This window comes from Mirounga angustirostris, unplaced genomic scaffold, assembly GCF_029215605.1.
Source record: "Mirounga angustirostris isolate CCGP_5_RB_7025 unplaced genomic scaffold, mMirAng1.0.hap1 SCAF_4, whole genome shotgun sequence".
NCBI classification, from domain to species: Eukaryota; Metazoa; Chordata; class Mammalia; order Carnivora; family Phocidae; genus Mirounga; species Mirounga angustirostris.
The window spans coordinates 159207266-159226731 of NW_026991712.1; the positions used below are offsets into that span (position 1 = coordinate 159207266).

Sequence of the window (19466 nt, forward strand, 5' to 3'; positions counted from 1 at the left end):
GATGGGAGTTGCTGGGCTTCATTCCTGCTGGATGCATGCACCTTCCTCTGGGCACTCCCTGAATTGTGAGCAAGAGGACGGCATGGTACCTTTGAGGAGCATCTGTGGGAAGAACCTGGGGTGGAGTCAGGACGGTGACCTGCTGGGTAACTTTGGGCAAATCCCTTCCCAGCCTTTGTGTGGCTACAGCAGGGACTTAGCCATGTCCCAGTAGGACACACGCAGCATCTTGCCAGGGCCTAGCACATGGAAGGTCCTCTTGAGACCAGGTACCCACCGTATGCTCGCCCTGGGGCAGGAGCTGGTCATGCAAGACTGAAAGACTTGGTTCTTGCCTTAAGGGGTTCCCAGGTCTGTGGGACCTGGACAATGGGAGCATAAGGGACGTGCATTCACACCACCTTCGCTCGGGACGTCTAGGGGAGACTGGCTCAGATCTGATCGGTACCCTGGGCACTCCCAGCCTCATAGCTCTGTAGGCCAGCAAAGCTGCCCCAAGCAGCAGGAGCGGCAGGGAAGGGCATGACAGGTACCTCGGACCCAGGCGAGGATGAGAGCTTTTGATATTCAGGGAGTACCAATCCCCAGGCTCCATTATTGCTTTGGGGCATTTGTTCCCAAATGAAGCGTTCTGCTGGCCTCAGCCCCTCCTGAAGGCTGAAATCACCAGTGTGAGATCCAAGCATTTGCTGAAGTCTGGGCCCTCCTATACCTCCCCCTACACTTGGCACTAGGTCCCCACCCAAGCTGGGGCACCCTTCTCTCACTAGCCCACCCCCAGTTGTCCCTCTCCTGCCCCACCACACACACATACACACACACACGAGTGACGTCTCAGTCCCCTTGTCCCAACTGAGGGACAAACAGGAAAGATAAGCTGAGGTAGCCCCGAGGGCCACAGAGGTGGCTTCACCCTCGCTGCTTTGACAAATCCTGTATCACAGCAACCCCGCCTCCCCCAGGAGGCCCCACTTCTGCTGTGGCTACTGGAGCAGGCGCAGACAAGGGGAAGAGGGTGGGAGCAGCAGGGCCGGGGTTTGTACCTGGTGGGGAGGGGCTTCCTCCTTCCTCGGCCAAGTCACTGTGGTGCAAGAAGCCTTGGGCTTAGGGAGCCAGGGATCGCCTTGAGGTTTCCTCACATGCTGGCCCTGGGCTTTCCATGTGCCTCTGCAACTTTCCAGAAATCAGGTCCACCGGAGGGTTTCCGTCACCACTGGAGGATGATTTTGAACCTTAAGAGTTACACCTCATTCCTAGGACTCAGGCATCTAGAAGGGCTGAAAGGAGGCTGCTGATTCCTAGACACCAGCACCTGGCAGCCTTTCTAAGACTTCCTGGAGGCTGAATTTCACCCAGGAGAATCCCATGTCCTTAGTCTGATGCACAAGACTCTCCTAAGGGATGCCTGGGTGGCTCAGTTGGTTAAGCGGTTGCCTTCAGCCCAGGTCATGATCCCAGGGTCCTGGGATCGAGTCCCACATCAGGCTCCTTGCTCAGCAGGGAGCCTGCTTCTCCCTCTCTCTCCTTCTGCTTGTGCTCTCTCTGTCAAATAAATAAAATCTTAAAAAAAAAAAAAAAAAAAGACTCTCCTAAGCCTCTCTGACCTCATGTCTACACTGCACTCCAGCCATGCCAGCCCCTGGGCTGCTCCTCACACACATTGCGCCCCTGCTGGGACTGCTTTTCCCCAAAATCCCATCCCTGCCAGTGCCCTCACTGCAGGTCCTTACTCCTAAGTGACCTTCTCATCCCCACCCTGATATCCCAGGTTCCCCTCCCATGCTTTATTCTCTCTCCTTTGTACTTGTCACTATTCAACAACATCATATAAGCTCCAGAGGGCAGCGACGTTGGTCTCTCGTTTGCTGCTCCATTCCCCAACACCTATAACAGTGCCTGGTGTGAGGATCTAATCACATGGTGACTACAGCCGGGAACGGTGTATTGTATAATTAAAACTTGCTGAGAACTTAAGGGTACACACACACACACACGAAAGAAGCATTTGAAAGGAGAAAAACAGTTTCAAAACTGAAACCAAAAACCAAACAAAAAACATGCCTGGCACATAGCAAGTGTTCAATAGTTATTAGGTAAATAAATAGTATGTTCAGGATGCTGAAAGGGAGACTCCACCAATCATCACACCAGGAAGGAAGGGATTTGGTCTCAGCTTGTGTGGGGCTGAGGCATGTTCCAAGATGGCCCACAGCACCCAGGTTACTTCTTTCACCATCAAGAATGAACCTCCCCATCTGAACCAAGAGACAAAAGTCTAGTATAACAAAAATGAAGTAGGAACTCAACTCCCCTGTTTGCAATTAGGAAAAGGGAGATGCAGGAAGCCTAATGGAGCTTTGCATCAAGTCAGCCCAGCTACTTCCCAGAGGTTTAACAGCTTCTCCTCCATAACGTAGCCTGTTGAGGACTCAGGGTCCCAAACCTGCCCCTGGCAGAGCTCCAGGAGTCTGGAAGATGGGATTTTGTTTCAAGTAATTTAGTGAGTCACTAATCTTCCAACCCAAATGGCCAGCGTCCAACCCACGCTGCTAAAATCAACAGTGACAAGGGCTTTCAGCCAGAGCTTTGGTGTTTTACTGACACACAGGGTCTCGAGTTGGCTGCTGGGTATTTTGGCAATTTCTGAAGTGGGCATTGATATGGTGGCCGGGCGGACTTAAAAGCTGACGAGGTCCTCTGCCAGGTAAGCACGGCCCGAGAAGAGCGGAGCAGCAGTCCAGAGGCTGCCCTAAAGGATCTGTATAAGGGCAAAAATAGCCCCAGGGTAAATGGAGAGCTTGTTTCTTATCCACAGAGCAAGGCTGCGATTGGTGACAGGACCCACAGCCAGTTGTTCTGGTTACTGGGCCTCTGTCTGTCATGTCATGACCGTGAGGTCACAATCAACCAAAGTCTAGTGGGTCTGGCTCTAGGTGGATGAGGAGACCTGTGTTCTTACCCTATCTGATAAAGATCTCAAACTCAATCTGTCCCAAACGGCAGACTTTCCCCTCCTCCCAAACTGCTTCTTCAGCGTACCCTATCTCAGTAACTAGTTCTACCATCTCCCAGGTGCCCAGGACTGAAACCTGGATCATCTTTAACTCCTTTGGCTTTCACCCCCATCACTAATTCGTCTCCAACCAGGTGATCTCTCCTTTTCACGCATTTGTTCAGCAAATATCCATTCATTCCACAAATACTGTTGTCTCCCCAGCTAGAACGTAAGCTCTATGAAGGCAGGGAATTTTGTCTGGTTCACTGCTGGATCCTCTGAGCTTTTGACAATATACGGTATTTAGCAGGAACTTAATACCTATTAGCTAAATGAATATTATTCGGGATAATATCCATATGCTTTATTATGGCACAAAAGCCCCTCGGGCCTGGCCCATCTCCCTCTTCAGGCTCATTTCTCCTAACTTCTTGCAATTCCTAAAATGCCCCCATGTTCTCATGTTTTTGTACCTGTTCCCTGGAATACCACTCCCGCCCCTCTTTAGCAGATTCCTACTCCTCTTTCAAAACCTGATCATGTCCTCTGGGGATCCTCTCCTCCCCAACTGACAGCTGGGTTAGGCACTTTTGTTTCTTGTGCTTATTTACACCATAGCAGTCATAGTAAATTATTAATAGTAACTATTATTACTATTAACCACTTACTGAGCTTTTATGATCAGATATCTGTGCTAAGCACCCTGCAAACATGATCTCATTCTAACCTTACAGCAACCCTATGACACAGGTAGTAGCCCCATTCAGGTTCAAAATACAGTCACTCTCAACCCCACTTCTACCTACTGCTTCCATCCCATAGTTTTGCTCCCTTCTATGGGCCAAAGTGTTGTCTGATTTGGCTTCTAGCTTTCCATACTGCCTTTCTCAGACTCCTTTGCTGACTTCTCATCTCCCCGTACATGAAGGTCAGAGGGCCACGGGGCTTGTCCTTGGACCACTTGTTCTCTCACTCCTCTCGTAATCTCCTTCAGCTTCATGGCTTTAAATTCCATCTCTACAACCCTAACCCAGACTTCTCCCCTTAAATCCATCCATTTTTCCAACTGCCTCCTCAACATCTCCCCTGAGAAGTTTGGAAGGCACCTCAAATTTAAGCTGTCCACAGTGCAAGTCCCAACCTGCCCCTCCAGAATGCCCTTCTCCTTCCTCCTTCCCATTCTGTTACTGGCAATTCCATGCTTTCAGTTACTGAGGCTAAATACACTGGAATCATCCTCTACTTTTTTTTCTCACACCCCATATCTGCTCCATCAGCAAATCCTGTTGGTTCAGCCTTGAAGATACATCCAAAATCCAACCACTACTCACCACCTCCCTGACTACGACCCAGGCACCATTTTTAGTTCTTGGCAGAAGTATTACGAGAGCCTCTCAACTAGTCCACTGATGGCACCCTTGTTCAACAGAGCAAGCAGAGTGATCCTGTTAAAACAGAGATGATCTGCTCTCTGGCCCCAAACCCTCTGATGGCTTCCCCTGTACTCTAGGAAAAGCTGGAGTTCTTACAATGGTCCACAAGACCCTGTAAAATCTGCCTTGTCCCTACCTCTCTGACTGTATCTCTCCCTATTTCCTTCTGGTACATCCCATACCAGCTACTCTGGCCTTCTGGGGTTTCTCAAACACACCAGACTCACGCCCATATCAAGGCCTTTATACTTGCTATTCCTTCCTCCTGGAATGTTCTTCCCCAAAACACCTGCTTCCTGCAAACCACCTACTCAATTCTGTAAGGTCTTTGTTCGGACATCACCTCTAGCAACTCTTTATGATCACCCTATTTTATTTTTTTTAAGATTTTATTTATTTGACAGAGAGAGACACAGCAGGAGAGGGAACACAAGCAAGGGCAGTGGGAGAGGGAAAAGCAGGCCTCCCACGGAGCAGGGAGCCTGATGCAGGGCTTGATCCCAGGATTCTGGGATCATGACCTAAGCTGAAGGCAGACGCTTAACGACTGAGCCACCCAGGCACCTCCACCCTATTTTAAATTGCAACTCCCGGTGCGCCAGGGTGGCTCAGTTGGTTAAGCATCCAATTCTTGGTTTCAGCTCAGGTCATGATCTCAGGGTTGCCAGATCAAGCTCCACATGGGGCTGCGCGCTGAGCGTGGAGTCTGCTTGAAACGAGTCTCTCTTCCTCTGTCCCTCCCCCGCTTGTGTGCACACGCGTGCTCTCTCCAAAATAAATAAATAAATCTTTAAAAAAATTTTTTTAAATAAGTAAAATTTTTAAAAAATATAATAAATTGCAACTCCCACTCCCCACACATATGCACACCTCAGGCTCTCCTTTTTCTCCAAAATATGTATCACTGTTTAATATCTATTATATATATATATATTTTATTGTCTGTCTCCCCCACTCTAGAATGTAAACTCCATGAAGTAGCGATTTCTCTATCATCTATTTACTAACGTATCCCCCAGCATCGAGAGCACAGCTTGGTACATAGTAGGGACTTGGTTGGTATTTGCTGACTAAGTAACAGATGAAGAAATGAAGACTCACATTTCTTACCCAAGATTTTACTAGGAAGTGGTATGTGGGATATTGGATTGTAGAACCCCGGGTCTTAACCTGAAGTTACATCTTCCCTGTTTGTCAACCATCCTCCAGAGAGCCAGGAGAGGAGCTCTGACCTGAAGGTACAGGCTCGTCTCTCAGATGCTGGCTTCGTCCTGCTCACCGGGTGTGGGCAATTCTGGTTTCACCGATTTTTAGAAAACATGGGGGTATCATCCTATCTGTCTCTGGTCAAATTGTTGGGAAATCCTCCTCCCTGGAACCCATCCTGGATGAGAAGACCCAGAGGTTTCCCTATCCATGTTGTCTGAACAGGACTATACCATTCCACTATGAGTTATTTCTGCCTTCCCACCAAACTCTATGTATAGCCTCATATACAAGTTACTTGCTCACATCATGGTAGTCTTGAAACATGAGTTTTTGGATCTAAGTTCCCTGTAATTTTCTTTGTATAGCACCTAGGACAGAACTTAAGGCTCTCAGTACTTAGTTAGCTTCCTGCTATTGATGATAAAACACTCAAAACAGTCAAAGCAACATAATGCATATATGTGCAGAAGAATCCAAAGGATTGATGAAGACCAAGCAGAAGAAGGCTTCCTCAGGGAGGGGAATACCACACAAAGGATTAAGGATGACAGTGAGACTGTCAGGGCCAAGGGCAAGCTGGCACCATCACTGGAACTAAAATTACTGAATTAATCCTAGGAACTCTGCTCCTATCCTAAACAGCGGTAAAATTTACTAGTAGCTCTCAGACTTCCACAAAGGGCCAAGTTAGACAAAGGCAGTGTATACTCTACCTTCGATTCAGAGATCAACACTGCTGAGGTCATGCCATTTTACCCGAGGCCTGGATCTGTTTCGTCCTGCCCCCTGCATATCCACCGAGTATTAGGGTACAGAGCGCCACCTCCCGTGCTGGCCTCTCTCCTCCTGCCCCGATTGGTCAATACCTCAGGAACCCACTGGTACTGTCCGCCATCCCTATGCCTCGCGATCCATAAACTGAAGGGGACTAGGTCAAAACAATCACATATTAAAAAGCTAGTTATTGCTGCCACAGGTAAAGGAGCCCAAAGAGGCAGCTGGAGCAGACCAGACAGGCCCAGGCCCATCTGAGCTGACGGAAATGGAAGAGTGCTTCCAGATGCAGCTTCTGAGGAAACATCAAGAACCAGGCGCCCTGGAGCGGGGCAGGAGGAAGGCACCGAGGAGGACTGTGCGGGTCAGGCACAGGGTGGCGCTGACATCTCTCAGCAGTGGAGCTGCTTCTTCCTACTCTTCATGACTAGCCCTCAGTTCTTCTGGGGTTAATAAATACACATCTAGGTAACAAATGACACACAATTTTATCAAATCAAAGACAAAGTCCATCAATCTGCATTGGCAATTTTTAATGTTTCACTTGTGCAGAACTGAAATTTGTATTTAAAGGCACAGAAGGAAGGAAAGGCAGTTATCAGAGCGTGAATTCACGGACAAAGGATGCCGGATAAAAGCAAAAAACTGCTCCTCTTTAGCCTTAGGAAAATAAATAATGCAGCACTAACTAGACCTTCATTTTTATTATATTTCCATGTAAAGACATTACCCAAATATGAGCTGAGTAAAAGACTTTCTGGCCAGATACCAAAGGTGCACTGCTGATTCCACTTTGGAATAAACGCCCAGAAGGGAAACATTACCAGAGCGGGGGAGCTCTGGCACAAAGTCAGTTCTCATTCAGAAAATGGACAGGGATTCGAAGCAGTCCAACACACAGCTTTGAAAACTGGAAATCTTTCATGACATTTGTTTTGAAAATAAAAATTAGCTGCTCATCAAGAACTGATTTTCAAAAATGGAATCAGGCCTAATCGATTAAATAGTACTTATGACTTCCCGATAAAAATTACAAAAATAAAAACTAAAACTTTTCTGTCCTTGAAAGAGATATAAAACTATATTTTTTCCTGAAATACCTTAAAAGAAACATCAGTATTTCACCCTTATGTCTCTTAACATTTCCTTTTTTCTTCTTTCCACATTCTGCCACTTTAAAAATAGCAAAACCTGTTCGATAGGGCAATTTCTGCTAAGTGAAAGGATGCACTATTTTTTAATAAAAAGAGTATAAATGAGGAAAAAGTTGAATGTTCTGAAAAATACTAGTTTACCCCTAATGGGACTATACCCACCATGTAGAAAGAAAGATAAAGACTGATATTTTCCTAAAAACAAAAACAAAACCCAGTGATTTAAAACATTCTAAACATAATTTCTAATTTCAAAGCACTATTAGAAGCTCCTGATCAGTGTAAAGCAAGAGAGGGAACTGAGAAATCTGGCAGAACAGTAGAACATATTTCTCACTGCTTTCATTTAATTAACATCAGCCTTACCGATTATTCTCTTCCTTATTTAAAACACTGATTGGCCACGTTAGATCACAATAGCATGAAAGCAAAAACAAATCTCAACTTACATATGAGCACAATGATTTGGGACACTGTCTCTGCCTCAGAGAGGACTCTGAGGTGGTGTTCCTCTTTTAAACGTACGCCCCTGAACACATTATATGCAGATTCCATATTAGTGTGTAAATAAAACAAGTTTTGTATTTTCTCAAAGAAATTTAAAAGTCGATGGTAAATTAGATGCTAAAGATAAAATTATGCCTTTAAGAACATTAAGCCTCAAAATTTCATCCAGTGTTTTCTTTAAGAAATGGATCATTAAAGTCATTTTTGACATGAGATATTAAATGTATTTAAATCTGGGTTTTTCTGTACTTAATAACTTTTCTTTAAAAAAAAAAAAAGTTTAAAAACATCAAGAGCTGGAACATGCTGCCAGGACAGAAATAATCAGAAATGTCTTCAGTCACAGACCCTGGGCACCTCAGTCTTGTTTTGAATTTTCCAAAGCTTGAAGCCTCTCCAGTAGCGGAGGGTGAGAATAATGCCACATTGAAAACAGCCAGTCCGAAACAGGGAATCCCAAGTTATCTTTGTTTAGTTTGATTAAAGCAGAATATAAGTCTTTAGCTTTCCCAAGTTTCTTGGCAAATGCATCAGCTTGAAACTCAAATCTGCGGCTTAGGACAGTTAGGCAGAACGAGAGAACCTGAAAAAGTAAACAGAAGGGTTTTAACCACTGCCCCCTCCTTTGCTGCCCCCGACGGCTACATGAGCAAGGCCTGCAGGGGAGGTCAGCTCAAGATAGGAGAGGCAGCAGGCCCAAAGAAAGATCACTCGTATTTAGGGAACCTGAGGTGGGGAATTATAAATTGAGCTTTTTTTTCCTCCCAAGCAAACAGACCAGAAACAGATATATATCCCAATGAATGCTATTCTGACCAAAAAAACATGAATTTTTAAGAATCTGCCATGTGTCAGCCACTGAGGTAGGCACTGTACGTATTCCCCAACCATCCCACACGGTATTTACTCTTACTGCTGTTTCTCGGATGAGGAAGGTGACGTTCAGAGGGGTGAAGTAACTTGGTGGAAGTCACACAGCTAGCAGGTGGTGGCACTGAGAGTCTCAGTGGCTCCACAGACCACACACATCACCTTCCTCAGGGTCAGAGTTAAGTCGTGGTGATTTTCATTCAGACTCTTTCTTTCTCTATAAAAACATATTCTTGCTAATTCCACATAAGAGGCTTCAGCCTCTAATGACAACCTCAAAATTGAATTTTCTACAATGTTCTGAGCTATGGCAGCATTGCAAGAATAAATTTCCAGTCACTGAAAATGACCATTACAAAGGAGTCAAATTTCATTATAAATTTCTGAGGGAAAAACAATTTCTTTGCACACTGGAGTACTTCAGGATGAACGACATGAATTCTAGTCTTACCTTAAAATACTTCAGCATTAAAAAAAATAAGTTTAAAAAAAGTCATTTGTACCTCTCACTTCTACTAGCAAATAGTTTCAAAATAAAGTCTGGGAGTTCCTAATACCTTCTTAAACATATTCAAAGCTATCTGAATTCTGCCTGAAATTTCTTTCTCCATCTTGAATAGTTTTTTAGGATAGAATCATTATGTGGTTGGTCCCTATCAACCTACCTGATTTTAAGCATTCTTTGAATCTCTTATTAAATAAGTAAAAACATAAGCAGATACCATACCTGCACTTTCCTGCTCTGCTGTAGGTTTCCAAACTCTTCTCAATAGGTCATTTTCCCCAACTTTCCCAGGAAAACAGCTCTTTCCTATCATGCCTTTTTTGTCTTTTAAAGAAACAATGTCATATAGGGTTCCTTTTTCTTTTTTTAAATTTTATTTATCTTCTTGTGGCGGGGGGGGGGGGGGCACAAACAGGGGGAGTGGCAGGCAGAGGGAGAAGCGGGTTCTTTGCTCAGTGGGAAGCCCAATGCAGGACTCAATCCCAGGACCCTGGGATCATGACCTGAGCCGAAGGCAGTCGCTTAACCAACTGAGCCACCCAGGCGCCCCTCCTATCATGCCTTCTGAAACACTGACATTAGCGTAAGTTTTTTGTTTGTTTGTTTAAATATCTAGTCCTTTTGGGGCGCCTGGGTGGCTCAGCCATTAAGCGTCTGTCTTCAGCTCAGGTCATGATCCCAGGGTCCTGGGATCGAGCCCCGCATCAGGCTCCCTGCTCCGCGGGAAGCCTGCTTCTCCCTCTCCCATTCCCCCTGCTTGAGTTCCCTCTCTTGCTGTATCTCTCTCTGTCAAATAAATAAATAAAATCTTTAAAAATAAATAAATAAATAAATAAATAAATATCTAGTCTGTTTGTTTTTTAAAGATTTTATTTATTTATTTGAGACAGAGAGAATGAGAGAGAGAGAGCACATGAGAGGGGGGAGGGTCAGAGGCAGAAGCAGGCTCCCTGCCGAGCAGGGAGCCCGATGCGGGACTCGATCCAGGGACTCCAGGATCATGACCTGAGCCGAAGGCAGTCGCTTAACCAACTGAGCCACCCAGGCGCCCAATATATCTAGTCTTTTTGAAACAAATCTTCTGAGCTAAGATTTTTTAAACAATTGCTAGTATCTCTGCAGATTAATCATATTTCAAATTACTCTAATACCCACATTTATTTAGGTGGTTTTTGAAGCGAACTCAACCACTCAATATAAGGAAGCAAACAAGAAAAACACAAACCCGCTGCGTAGCCAAATTAGCTAACACAAAGGATAACCACTAACACTGGGCATGCCTATACTTCGAATAGGACCTTTCAAATCAGTCAGAATCTAGTAACTGCTACTTAATGAGTTTGATGATCTGATTTCCCCACCTACGGTAGGCTAAGGATGAAAACTAGAAAGGGATAACAATGTAAGGCAAAGTCACGTTGACAGTAGTAAGGATTATCAGCCTGACAGTGAGGAAGAGACAAAAAATTAGTTAAATAAAGAGCATAACTGCTTAAAAAGCAAAGTAGACATAGCTCACTGTCCTTAAGGCATGCCTGAACTGTGACAGAAGACAGAAATGGCAATGTCATTAAAAAGTGTTTTCTAGGGGTGCCTGGCTGGTTTAGTCGGTGGAGCACGTGACTCTTGATCTCGGGGTTGTGAGTTCAAGCCCCACATTGGGTGCAGAGGTCACTTAAAAATAAAATCTTAAAAAAAAGTGTCTCTACAGTATGGTATTGGCACAAAAACAGACACATAGATCAATGGAACAGAATAGAGAGCCCAGAAATGGACCCTCAACTCTATGGCCAAATAACCTTCGACAAAGCAGGAAAGAATGTCCAATGGAAAAAAGATAGTCTCTTCAACAAATGGTGTTGGGAAAATTGGAAGCCACATGCACAAGAATGAAACTAGACCATTTCCTTATGCCACACACAAAAATAGACTCAAAATGGATGAAAGACCTAAAGTGCGACAGGAATCCATCAAAATCCTAGAGGAGAACAGAGGCAGCTACCTCTTCGACCTCAGCCGCAGCAACTTCTTCCTAGAAACATCGCCAAAGGCAAGGGAAGCAAGGGCAAAAATGAACTATTGGGACTTCAACAAGATAAAAAGCTTTGCACAGCAAAGGGAACAGTCAACAAAAGGAAAAGACAACTGACAGAATGGGAGAAGATATTTGCAAATGACATATCAGATAAAGGGCTAGTATCCAAAATCTATAAAGAACTTATCAAACTCAACACCCAAAGAACAAATAATCCAATCAAGAAATGGGCAGAAGACATGAACAGACATTTTTCCAAAGAAGACATCCAAATGGACAACAGACACATGAAAAGGTGCTCAACATCACTTGGCATCAGGGAAATCCAAATCAAAACCTCAATGAGATACCACCTCAAACCAGTCAGAATGGCTAAAATTAACAAGTCAGGAAATGACAGATGTTGGCGAGGATGTGGAAAAAGGGGAACCCTCCTACACTGTGGGTGGGAATGCAAGCTGGTGCAACCACTCTGGAACACAGTATGGAGGTTCCTCAAAAAGTTGAAAATAGAGCTACCGTACGACCCAGCAATTGCACTACTGGGTATTTACCCCAAAGATACAAATGTAGTGATCTGAAGGGGTATATGCACCCCAATGTTTATAGCAGCAACGTCCATAATAGCCAAACTATGGAAAGAGCCAAGATGTCCATCAACAGATGAATGGATAAAGAAGATGCGGTGTAGGGCGCTTGGGTGGCTCAGTTGGTTAAGCGACTACCTTCGGCTCAGGTCATGAGCCTGGAGTCCCTGGATCGCGTCCCACATCAGGCTCCCTGCTCGGCAGGGAGTCTGCTTTGCCATCTGACCCTCCCCTCTCTCATGTGCTCTCTCTCTCATTCTCTCTCTCTCAAATAAATAAATAAAATCTTAAAAAAAAAAAAGATGTGGTGTATATATACAATGGAATATTATGCAGCCATCAAAAACAAAAACAAAAACAAAAAACCCCAAAATCTTGCCATTTGCAATGACGTGGATGGAACTAGAGGGTATTATGCTAAGCAAAATAAGTCAATCAGAGAAAGACAAGTATCATATTATCTCACTGATATGAGGAATTCTTAATCTCAGGAAACAAACTGAGGGTTGCTGGAGTGGTGGGGGTGGGAGGAATGCATGGCTGGGTGATAGACATTGGGGAGGGTATGTGCTATAGTGAGCGCTGTGAATTATATAAGACTGATGAATCACAGACCTGTACCTCTGAAACAAATAATACATTATATGTTAAAAAAAAAAAAAAAAAAAGAACATAGTAGGAAGGGAAAAATGAAGGGGGGAAAATTGGAGGGGGAGATGAACCATGAGAGACTATGGACTCTGAGAAACAAACTGAAGGTTTTAGAGGAGGGGGATGGGGGATGGGTTAGCTCAATGATGGAGGGCACATATTGAATGGAGCACTGGGTGTTATACACAAACAATGAATCATGGAACACTACATCAAAAATTAATGATGTAATGTATGGTGACCAACATAACATAATAAAATAAAATTGAAAAAAAAGTGTCTCTAACTTCTTTAAGCAGTAACAAACTGCATAAGGCATTTTTATAAATATTTTATAAAAATTTTATATATAAAATTTTATAAAATTTTTTATAAATATTAAATAAACATTAAATTTTTTTTTAAAGATTTTATTTATTTGACAGTGAGAGATACAGCGAGAGAGGGAACACAAGCAGGGGGAGCGGGAGAGGGAGAAGCAGGCTTCCCGCCGAGCAGGGAGCCCGATGCGGGGCTCGATCCCAGAACCCCGGGATCATGACCTGAGCTGAAGGCAGACGCTTAACGACTGAGCCACCCAGGCGCCCCATAAACATTAAATTTTTATAAATATTTTACAAATATTTTTTCCCCAGTTAAAAAAAAAAAAAGATTCTAAAGGTAGTAAATCTCAGTGCTCTGGAAAACTTTGTTAGTTTATATGGACAACGCTATGCAGATATCATCTATTCCTCTCTATTTTTCTTTCTGAATCCCTTCCCTCTTTGTAATGGAGAAAGAGGATTCATTTGGTTTACCTTAAAATCTTTACAACCTGTCTCAAAGAATGAATCTTTCTGAATGGAGACAACTCAAAATCCCCAATATTATTTCTTAGCTTAATTTGACTTAATTTATCAAATATCATGACATGTTGCCATCATCAGATTTGTTAATATACAGTCTCATTAATCCATGCCTTACCACCTGCATGGAGTCCCCCTACTGAGCAATCTGAGCAGTGGTTCTTGAAATTCACTTACCATAATACACCCAATTTTGATTTAAAGGGCCTATGGTGTGACCCCTAAGGTTATTCTTTTTCTTTTTTTTAAAGATTTTATTTATTTGACAGAGAGAGAGAGCACAAGCAGGGGGAGCAGCAAGCAGAGGGAGAAGTAGGCTCCCCACAGTGGAGCAGGGAGCCCAACACGGGGCTCAATCCCAGGAAGGACCCTGGGATCATGACCTGAGCCAAAGGCAGACGCTTAACCAACTGAGCCACCAGCCCCCTCCCCCCCGACAAGGCTATTCTGAAGCAGGTAGTCAGAGAACAGATCAGAGGAACAGTGTCATACAGCCTCCCACATCTAGCCCTACATATACTCAACTATCATTGTTTCATTCCCTCACACACAGAAGATTTTCAGCCAAGCACTGGTGAATATGTGATCTAGGACATAGCATTCTAATAGTTAATCTCCATCCACCAAGTCTCTGAGGTACACGTTAGATCAAGGTTTCCACCACTAAAGTCTAGTCCTCTACTTTTTTCCCCCTGCTAACAGTATGCAAGCATTTGTTCATTTGGGCTTGGGTTTTTCTGCTACTTTCTTAGACAGGCCAGTCAATCAAGGGACTAAAAGACTTTGTTTCATCTACTTGTTAAAACTATAGTTTTTGTTTATTCCTTTTTTCACTATCTTAAAGGTTCTAGATTTGAAATGCAAGGGCATATGTGAGATAATTTTAACAATTATACATTACCTCATTGTAAGGTGAAAAAATAAACTGGAAGATGATCAATAATCCAATTAGAGTGGGTTGGCTGGTATAAAAACCAAATGCAGCAAAAAGCTCCTTTCGACCAATTAATACAGCAAACAAGAAGAAACACAGGAAAGAATTCATCTAGAAAGAAAGACACAAAATTTCTAACTTATTACTAAGGTGATTTCAGAAGCATCAAAAAACTAGAATCAGACATCATGGTGTGATTCTAAGAATGGTACTAGTGTAATCACAGAAAAAGTCATTTAGGTAACTTTATAATTTTATTCTAGAAAGAAAAATAAAATTTCCCCAAATGTCTAACCTGTATAGTTTTCTTTAAAGACAGGCCTAATGGAGCCTCCTATGACTGAGGGTTTGAAGTGGCCAATAGCAATGGAATATTTTCTTTCTGTAAAAAGTTAAAGGGCTAGAATGGATTCTGGCTTTGTTTGCACTAAATCATAATCAGACACAAGGCCCCTCACCTCACCTTGATATGGAAGCTCCAAAAAAACAAGAGTCCCTTGAATACTCTGGAGGACCACTGGAGCTGTACTGAGTAGTTAGTCCAAGAAAAAAGTAGATGTATCTTTAACAATAAACAAGATGAAAAAAACTAAAAGTCTGCACCAAAATATGAGCAAAGGGGTACTAAAGTAAGGCTGGAGAACAAATACCATTCCTTCCCTTGGCAGGTCAGGATCTTAGAGGCCAGAGGTACCATATCTGACTGCGTTGCTCCAAACCATTCACCAGGTGCCTCAAAAGCTACCAGCCTAGAGTGGGGCTCAGCACAAGTTTCGCCCGCTGGCCCAGGATGAAGCACAAGCAGCTCTACCATTCAGTCCTTGTAACTCAGTGGATCCAACATGACAAGCTCCAACAGAAAACTTCAGCACGGGGAAGGCCCCTAGGATCAGAAGCTATGCGAGCCATTTAGGTCAAGTAACTACTTGCCTTTTGAAAAACAACTTTTGGTTTGCTACTGGGTCCTCCCAGAGACTGATTCTGCAGCCTGAGCTGCCCCTCCTAAACTGATCCACCTAGCCAGGAAACTGGTATGCCCTGAAGCACTCCAACATCCGGTCTAAGTGGTATCTATGCAAGTGGGAATGAAGGATGTCATGAAGAGAGAAGTTAAATGGGCAAGTGGCTCATACGCCCAGTATACCAACTCCTGCCACCCCTCAATCAACCCTTACTCACGGGGAGCTCCCTATAATCATTTGAGGATGAAAAAGTTGAACACCCATTTTACAAACAATACAATATTTCTGGCACCGGCTGAAAGTGGACTGCTGTGGCATTAGAGAATCACTTGGGGCTGTTCCTGGAAGACAGCGGTGAAGGAAATACTCTCAATGAGGGAAATTTTAGGTAGTATATCTCATTGCCCACTCAGTCTGGAAGGATAGAAGGCCTGAGCTAAAAATATATAATTATTGGCAGTGGGCAAATAATAGTTTGGCTGAATGATCAGGGCCTTGAAACGAACTCAAGGATGGCTAACAAGATCTGGAAAAGAGGTATGTGAAAAAACTTCCAAAATTAGCCCAGAGTATGATAGTACTTTGGTCCAATGTGAATATTCACTAAAAGAGTCCACGGTAAAGGAGGCTTTCAATAAGGTGGAGAAGATACCTGCTCTGTGGATGTTAGCTTCTCTCCCCAGCCACTCTAGGACTTGGTCAAGGTGCTCTTGAACAAAATGGCCAAGGTGCCAGGGAAGGAGTCAGTGCATTAGTTAACAACCCAGATATCCATCCCCCTACTGGCTTTTGCTGAGTGCATAATCTATTAGAAGGGGCAGTCAACCCCTCCCTGGATCGGGTACCACACCTCCGGGACTAGCCTACTACCCTGTGGTAGCCTGATTCCACTGCACCCCTTCCTTCATGAAAGCAGCAGTGATTTTCCTCTTTAGACTAAATACTCTAAACTTGGATTTGGACTTATTTACTGTCTTACTCACTGCCAGCTATCCATACAATTAGCTTCAAGCCAAGGAATTCATTTTTTACTGAAAGATGCAAGGCAACAAACAGGAAGGGCCCAGAGGAGCTCACAGATCTTCCCACGCAGACCACCATCCAGAACCAGCAGGCCTTTAGAAAAGTACAAAGACCCACTTCTGATCCTTTTATAGTTCTTAAGTATGATGATTGGATGTTTATGCCGTTGTGTGACATCTGCCTCCCTCAAACCTTGTTATGACCTTAGCACATTACCCGTCTGACATGAAAACAAAACAAAAACAAACACCCACTTCAGACTTAGTTAAGGCCACACCTGCTCAGAACCAGTCAACAGGATATAGTGGTATTTTGCCTGGAGCCCCAGAGGAAGAATGTTACAGGAATTGTTATTTTCTTCTTTATAGCTACTACAGTTCTCTTCAATAGATATATAATGGCTTGTAAATGAGAAAAAAAAGTTTAAAAATAAAGCATTTTAATGTCCAGCTTATCAAGACTCATGGCTTTTGATCTTCACAGTTCCTAGAGCTGAGGGATTCTGGAGGGGGCCACGATGGTGGTAACAGCAATAAAAATGACACGGTCCTTACCGCTTCCACATACTACTCCAAACTCTTTATATGCCTTAACTCATTTATTCTTACATCAGTCCTAGGGGGTATTATCATTCAGTAAGGGTTGGAGACAGAGAGAGCTTAAGGAACTTGCCTAAGATTACAGGTATTAGGTCAGGAAGCCGTGAGATGAAGCCACCTCTCCACCAGACCACCTCTCCTGTCTGCCATACTTCTTTGACTACCGTGCCGTAAAAAGAGAACTGTCACTCCCAACTTACCTGGCTGATAATGATATTTTTGACTGTGTGTCCCAACTTCCAGTGCCCCAGTTCATGGCCAAGTACAGCAAGCACTTCCTCATTTTTACATCCTTGTTTCTTATTCTAAATCAAAGAACACATTGAAAATAAATTAACAACCTTCAAAAAGTTTATGCCTTTTAATCAAGTAAGAGCCCTTCTTAGATTCTAACTAACTTAAGAAAACAATCAGACTTTTGTGCAAAACTTCTCATCCACTTAATAAAACATTCTCTGAATCACTCCATGGTAGACACTAACTTAAGCATTGGAGAAAGAATCATGAACAAGACAGACATTCCCTGACTTCATGAAGCTTACAGTCTAATTTAGATTAGAAAAAAGAATGTTAAAAATATAAATCTTTATCAACAGACAATATTTAAATAAATCATGACAAATTTATATGACAGCCATATTATAAACCCATTAGAAATGTTTCCAAAATTATGTTCTGACATGGGAAAATGGTTTATTAAGTGAAGAAAGCATGATACAAAACTAAAAATAATGATTCCAATTTTGAAAAAATGTGAATGTGTATATAAAAACAAATACAGAAAACAAACTGGATATATATCAAATGTTAACAGCAGTTTTTTCTATATGATACAATTATAGTGGTGTTTTAACTGTTTTATATCTTTCCTATATTCCAAATTATCTACAAATAAGCACATATCACTTATGGTCACCTCCCAATACACCATGAATTGCCATTTAAAAAACTGAGACTTCCAAGTTAAGATGGCGGAAAGAACATTCACAATTCACAACTGTTATTCCCTCCAAAATCCCCATTAAAACTATAGTCAAGGAACTTTTTTAGAAGATATAAACCCACACGGATGGGGAAAACATGAGAGGTGACAACAGCAACATTTTGGAAGCAGGAAATCAGACGGGCATATGAACAGACTTAGCAGACTAAAGAAAGCTGACTCACAAGCCAGCAGTGGAGCAAAGAGAACCAGCCTGATTTATACCACACAGTCTGCAAAGGGCTTGGGAACTAACAACATTAGGTACTTCTGGAACTGGGAGAAAAGGGGAAGGCCCTAAAATAAGAATTGGGTAAGAGCGGTTTCAGAAGTAGTTAAAGCTTCAGATTCCGGGGCGCCTGGGTGGCTCAGTCGTTAAGCGTCTGCCTTCGGCTCGGGTCATGATCCCAGGGTCCTGGGATCGAGCCCCGCATCGGGCTCCCTGCTCAGCGGGAAGCCTGCTTCTCCCTCTCCCGCTCCCCCTGCTTGTGTTCCCTCTCGCGCTGTGTCTCTCTCTGTCAAATAAATAAATAAAATCTTAAAAAAAAAAAAAAAAAAAGCTTCAGATTCCTTCTCCAGCTCCACACCAAAAGGCAACTGCTCCTCCCTCATTGTGGCAGGAGCCTGAACATTTATTCTCTCTGGATAGGGCAAAAGAAGAGAACTTTTCAGCCAAGGGTTGGGCACAGCGAAGACTAGAGTGCACTAGCAACAGACTATGTAACTGGTTAGCTGTAGGTAGGGTATGCTGAATACTGACAACTCTCTCTCCTGACCCAGCCCTCACCCCGCACCTGGCTCCCAGAACACTACCCTCCAGGCAGAAGATCAAAAGAGTATTCCCTGGGAACTCTGACCACTCCACCACGAAAGACTGGAGGATACTAACACCAGGTGTTGCCCAGCAAAAAGCCTACCCAGGCCAGCCTACAGCAAAGCCCAAAGTGAAAACACCTTATCGATAGGCTCAGAGATTCCAGGCAAATTTTTAGTCCCATTCTCTTACTAAGGAGTAGACAACCAAGAATTACCAGATATATTAGGGAAGTTGTTAAGATGGAAGATTAGATCCAGAAAAAAGCAATATGGAAGAAACAGACATTATATAAGGAGAAAACTTTTAATTTTTTCCCCTTCGACACATATGAAGACTGGGCCAGGAAAGATGAAAAAAATAACTACAAAAATTGCTAACATTTATTAAACAATGACTACAAACATAGACCCTCTGTGCTAAATACTTAATTATCTCATTTATATACCACAACCACCATATGACATATTCTTATTACCATTTTACAGATGAGAAAATCTAGGCAGAGAAGTTAACTAATTTTCCTCTGGCCACACAGCCGAAGTTTGGCATTTGAAGCCAGGTAGTCTGGTAGACCTGTGCTTTCA

The 19466-nt window shown here is 43.2% G+C and overlaps 1 protein-coding gene and 1 non-coding gene across 4 annotated transcripts in view; one reads left to right on the forward strand and one right to left on the reverse strand.

Moving 5' to 3' along the window:
• Positions 1–6927: 6927 nt before the first annotated feature.
• Positions 6928–19466, reverse strand: part of ZMPSTE24 (zinc metallopeptidase STE24) — a 45240-nt gene continuing 32701 nt past the window's right edge. For all 3 annotated transcript variants that reach the window (XM_045897985.3, XM_045897984.3, XM_064589374.1), the window contains 3 exons: positions 17284–17388; positions 14467–14610; positions 6928–8655 (listed from right to left, as the gene is read on the reverse strand). In XM_045897985.3, the coding sequence (XP_045753941.1) occupies positions 8431–8655; positions 14467–14610; positions 17284–17388 (474 nt within the window). In that variant the 3' untranslated portion in view covers positions 6928–8430. The remainder of the gene's footprint in view (positions 8656–14466; positions 14611–17283; positions 17389–19466) is intronic.
• Positions 16607–16710, forward strand: LOC123860740 (small nucleolar RNA U13). Its single transcript, XR_006794853.1, has one exon. It is a non-coding gene; the product is annotated as a small nucleolar RNA U13 (small nucleolar RNA).